Below are 6,000 nucleotides of genomic sequence, written 5' to 3'. Positions count from 1 at the left end.
TACTGATAAATGTTTAACATGGATAAGCCAGGAAATCAGGGAAGGCACAAATTAACACTGCTAGGAATGAAACAGGGGATATATGGAGATATACTATAGCCACAATAGAAAATAAAACAGTAAGAAAATGACATAAACACTTTCTGAGAGTAAATTTGAATTTACTCTCTTTATTGAGTAAAATAAACAGATTTTTAGACAAACAATAACTGAAAACCATTTCAAAAGGGAATTTTAAAAGACTTCCTTCAGGTAGAAGACATATCCCACTTGGATGATCTGAAAGGAAAAACATCTACTCCTTAGGTTATAGGTTAGTCCACTACAAAAAGATTCCCCCCATGCATAGTGGCTTAACCCAGATACAAGCTTTTGTCCCAGGTTTAAGTCAGGGTTGATGGCCCAGATGGCATCAGGGACACAGGCTCTTCTACAGTGTTGCTCTGCCAGCTTCAGCACACATTTCTATCTTGTGACCCAAGGAAGGGCTTCAGATCCCAGCAAGTGATGTAAACAGGAGGAGAGAACAAACTGCTACTTGGAATAACCTCCCTAAACTAACTACCTCTAGGGCCACGATGGTTTTTCTGTGGTTGTGATACAAGACAGAGCACAGCCTGGGCTTCCCCAGGACAACTCACCAGAGTTCAAGTCCAGGCCTACAACTAAACTGATGAGAACATGTAATTGTTCCTACAATAAGAACTCATAGGACTCCTCCCTAATTCACCCACATGTGCCAACCAAACTGTATACTTTATACTCCATCTCTGTACCTGAAAACTATTTATTAGGAGTAAAATTTATCAAGAAAAAAGAAACTGGAAGACTAACCCATCCAGTCCCTCCTTTCAACCACTATGGATTACCAGGATAGGAGCCTCTCAACATGAGGGCACCTACAGTGAGTCAGGATGACTTTCTTCTTCTAGGGCTGATCAGATTGTACTACTTTTTAGGATTTTAGGGCAATATCCAACAAATAGGATGCAATATATCAACTGTGACAATCCTCTTGTAAGATTTACCCAGTTCATGTTACCAGAAATGGGGAGGATCTAATTGATATCACCCCCATATCCACATTTCAGAAAGAGAAATTCTTCTTCCAAGTGGCATAACTAGCTCTATATTTATTAATAAATATAACAATTTATAAATTTAATAAAAAAATTTATCAACACCAGACTAGCAAATGGTATGACTACTAGATCATAATAATTACATTATTACTTCTGCTTTCTGAAATCAATACTTATAAAGCATACATATACTCAATACTTGGTCTTATTTCTTCTTTATCCTAAGCAAAACATATAAATTAAGATACAGTAAATCCAAAATCCAAAAAGACATTTTTAAAAAAGAAATCCACTATATAAGTTTATATTTTGAAAGTAAGAATCATAACAGATTACTCCTAGAGCCTATTACATTACCTCCCCAGTTACATCTATTTTAAATAAATAAGTAACACTCATATTGTAATAAAAACTGTTTATTATTCATATTGTAATAAAAAGTGTTTTTTCACATAGTGGACATTTCAAATGCTTTGAGAAATACTCTCTTACTACAGCGGAACCCAGTGACCTAGAGCCCACAGAATTTTGAGAGTTTGAAGACACTAAAACTAAAACCATGCAAAGGTTGGGACTTCCCACTCCTTTACTAGATGATGTTCATAGTGCCCAGGTGGAGGCAGGAAAAAATCGCATATCCAGAGGTATCATCTATTGATCTTACTCCAAGTCCCACATCACAAGGAGTAGAGAAATATTGGGATCAAGAGCAAAAAAGGATGGGGAAAATAATCACAAATTCTGCTATCTAAGTAAACCAATCACTGATGAAGCCAGTGCCCAGGCAACATTCTTTGCCATCAGACTACCAGGACGGGAAGGACTCCTCACTGTGGAATGGTCTCTATCCACATAGCCTAGACCAGCCAGGGACTCTTGGCTGTATCTTTGGCAGCAACCTCAGAAGAAAATAGTAGGGATATGTTCAGATCTGTCCTTTCATGGAGAAAATCCTCAGTACTCGCTGGCGGATCTGCCAGGTCTTCACCCCATAGACAAGAGGGTTGAGGGCAGGTGGCACAAGGAGGTAGAGGGTGGCCAGAAGAACATGAACATGGTGGGGTACATGGTGGCCAAAGCGATGAGTGAGGAAGGAGAATATTCCAGGAATATAGAAGATCAGGATGACACAAATATGAGACCCACATGTGCTAAAGGCCTTAAGACGAGCCTCACTCCCTGGTACCTTCAGCACAGTCTGAAGGATGAGACCATAGGAAATACCAATGGCCACAACATCTATCCCAACCACAAGCAGGGCCACCGCCAACCCGTAAGCTCGGTTCACTGTGGTTTCTGAGCAGGCCAGTTTTACCACAGCCATATGTTCACAATAGGCATGGCCTATGATGGTGGCCCGGCAGAAGATGAGTCTCTGCAACAGGATAGGGAAGGGGAGGAGGAGGAGCAACCCCCGTGCCAGCACTGCAATCCCAATGCGCCCTATGATCCCTGGATGCAAGATGGTAGAATGGTGCAGAGGGTGACAAATGGCTACATAGCGATCCAGAGCCATGGCCACAAGTACACCTGACTCCATGGAAGAGAACGCATGGATGAAGAACATCTGGATCAGGCACACAGTGTACCCAATCTCACGGGCATGAACCAGGAGCACCGCAAGGGTTTTGGGCGCAGTGGAGGAGGCCAGCACCAAGTCAATGCCAGAGAGCATGGCCAGAAAGAGGTACATGGGCTGGTGCAAGGATGAGTCAGTCCAGATGATGAAGATGATGCTGACATTGCCCATTACAGCAAGGAGATAAAGGACACACAGTGGCAATGCTATCCAGTGCTGGCTTTCCTCCAAACCGGGGATGCCCATCAGGAAAAAAGAAGGATGGAGTGGCCTCCAGCTCGAATTACTAAGGGCCATCATCAATGGCTTGAACACAGAAGAGAGAAAAGAAACCTAAATCATGATCTCTCCATTCCTGGTGGGTTATCCCAGTGTCTAGATCTGGCTACCATCTTCATGAGAAGAAAGAAGCTGAAAGTGAAAACAAGCAAATAAAGTGAGATACAAAGAAGAGAATCCCCTGGTCTTGAGATAATGTCTTTAAGGTGAGACATCCACACGTCTGAACTACGATGGGTCTAGTTTCATTTACAGATAAGGGTAAACACGCTGCTTTTAGAGAGATGTTTAAAATCTACCATTCAATTACTTCTCACTTGGAATGTCCACTGGAAAGGATCTTCTGCAGCCCATCTTGCCATTGCTGAACACTGTAAATCAGTCTGTTCTCTTTAAATTATTCTCCCTCAGTTTCCATAACACAGCAGCCTACAGTTGTTCCTCCTATGTCTCCCATCCCACCCCCTTCCCCATTTACCTCTCCCTTATATGGTGTTGATTCCAGGGTCCCATCTCTCCTCTCTTCCCCATTCTGTACATTATCTCTAATTGAGTTCATCCATTTATTAATATTGTAACCAATTACATCCTTTAATTTCTTCCATATCCAGGTTTCTGAGTCAAATAATTTCTGCAACCCAGATCTATTTTGCATTTATCTATATCTAAATATCTATACCACACGCTCACGGAATTCAAGACTGAATTAACTTGCTTACTCTTCCCAGATCCACTCTACCACCTTCATGCTCATAGCTTTGTGAGTTAAATCACTATATGTACCTATTCAACCCAATGTAGAAGCCTGAAAGGATCCTTTCTCATTCTTGTATCTCCTCCCTTTTACTTGGGACCAGTTCCTTTTGACTACAGTTTAAACCCTTTTGACCCACTCATTCTTCCCACCCCTTAGTGTCACTGCCTAGTGCACACTCCGAACTTCTATCATGTGGATTATGTCCTTAGATCTCTCTGGCTTTGCTATTAACTACTTCCTATCCACTGTGCATTCTTAAGGCAGAGGATTATAAAATATATCTAAAATTCACATGTCTTCATGTCACTTCTAAGATTAAAATATGTTCTTCCATTTAGTCCACAGAATAAAACTACACATTTAAGACTGGCAAACAAGGCTTTCAAAGGCTACTCTTTGTATTACTTTGACTTAACAAATTTCCACATATATATCTTGCTTGAACTGTTCCAATGTTCTTGGAATTATATGAGTGCAACAACTGATTTTACATGTGCCTTTTGTGTGTTCTTTCTTCCTCCTCCTTTATCTGACTTGGTCTTTCTCGTCCTTCAAAATTCAGAGTCCACTGGTTACTGTCTCTTAGAAGGACTGATTAACTGTTGGACCACACTAATCATGTTAAGAGCACTTTATTTTGTTATCTTTTTTGTTCATCCACAATTTTATTTTATCTAATTATAGAAATCCTTTCAGTGCTTTAATAGTTTGTCTCACGTAAAGAACAATTTCTCATTAAACTTCATAATTATAAACTAGCTGGTAGAGTCTTCACAGTACAGGAGATAAACATAAGCTTTGCAGGCAGACAACTGTGCTTAAATTCTGTCCCCTTCCTATTCAACAAATGAAACCATGGTAGGATACTTAAACTCTCTGAGTATAGACTGCCTGACCTGATGGTAGAGCAAATAATATTAATTTTACTGATATATTATAAATATTAATTAAATGATGTGTATAAATTTCTGGTATATAGATTATTCTATAAATAATGCACAGATTTACACCGAGTTTTGTAATCCTACCATGAAAGACAAGTCCATTCTTGATACTTCTCCAACGTAGGTGCAGTAACTGCGAATAAGACAGTGAGCGGGAAAGATGTTATTACCAATTGGCAGGTCCCAGAGGACACACAGACACCTTTGAACAGGGCTAAAGTTAGCATCCAGACTGGCTGGAGACCCAGAGAGCTAAGTCTACTGCCCCAGGGATAGCTGGTTGGGCAGAGAGGCAGAGCAGGGAGTGGCACCTGCACCAGACCATGTGGCTCATGTCTGTCCAGTGTTGGTCATCACTTCTAAGGCTGTCCACCTTGATGGCTGTCAGAGGAAGTTGCATGTTCGGTGAGCTGGGAAAGCTCATATTTCTCTGTCAGTTCAGATTTCTCATTCTCACAAGTCAAACTCAGAGCAATAAATTCTTTAGGGGACTCTGGTGAAACTTGTTCATTCCTCCATCTGCTGAGTGTTAGCTGCTAAAAGCTCATAATTGAGTCACTCTCCCTTGGACAAAGACAGCTGACTCACCCATGATTAGTTTTCCTTTCTGAGTGCAGCTCTCACCCAATGACCCATTTAAGTACAAATACAAAAACCTGAACCTCTCTCTTTAGAAACAACATCGAAGAACCATCTCCACTCAAGAGCACCCCCAAGGAATCAGCTCAGGCATCTGGGGTAAATAGATGATAGTTTAACTTCTTCTTCTTTTCCAAAATTCTTCCTGCACTCCCGGACAGATGTCATTCCCAAGTATACTTGGTATACTTGTATACCCAAGTATACAATAAGCTTCCTGCAGGCAAATCTCTCCCTCAGTATTCTAGAGAATCCAATCTGAGATGAACACCATCTCTCTCAAGTGAATTAAGCACTCTGCTTCTCTTCTGAGAAATTGTAATAGGTCCATGGATATCAATTCCAATACCATAGCAAGTATGAGATAGGTATTGATTCTCACACAGTCCATCCCAGCAAGTTTCCAATGAGATGGCTAAGACCTCCTCCATCATAACTCCCTATTACCAAACAGACCCTTCTCTAGGCCACATCTCTGATAAGCAGCTACAGTACACCTCAGTGGCCACATTCTCTTTTGGAATAATGTATCGGTTGCACAGTCTTTTTCATTTATCCAGGCAATGAAGTATTTAATTCATAGTTGGTGGGAAGCCTCACTTATTCATTCATTCATGCATTCATTCAGTAGGTATTAAATATCCGTCATATCCATATACTCTACTAGATGATACAAAACAAGCAATATGATAAACAATCCCTACCATCATGGCTCACTGG

General features: G+C 40.8%; 1 protein-coding gene across 1 annotated transcript; it reads right to left on the bottom strand.

The window, feature by feature from the left end:
- Positions 1-2,007: 2,007 nt before the first annotated feature.
- LOC123949739 (olfactory receptor 52L1-like) lies at positions 2,008-3,003 on the bottom strand. The gene is given in 1 exon segment (XM_046017328.1): positions 2,008-3,003. A coding segment is annotated over 1 exon segment (996 nt).
- Positions 3,004-6,000: the final 2,997 nt, after the last annotated feature.

The sequence above is a fragment of the Meles meles genome, chromosome 8 (genome assembly GCF_922984935.1).
Source record: "Meles meles chromosome 8, mMelMel3.1 paternal haplotype, whole genome shotgun sequence".
Taxonomy (NCBI): Eukaryota; Metazoa; Chordata; class Mammalia; order Carnivora; family Mustelidae; genus Meles; species Meles meles.
Note: the sequence above shows the minus strand (reverse complement) of the source record. Positions and strands in the feature narration are given on the sequence as shown.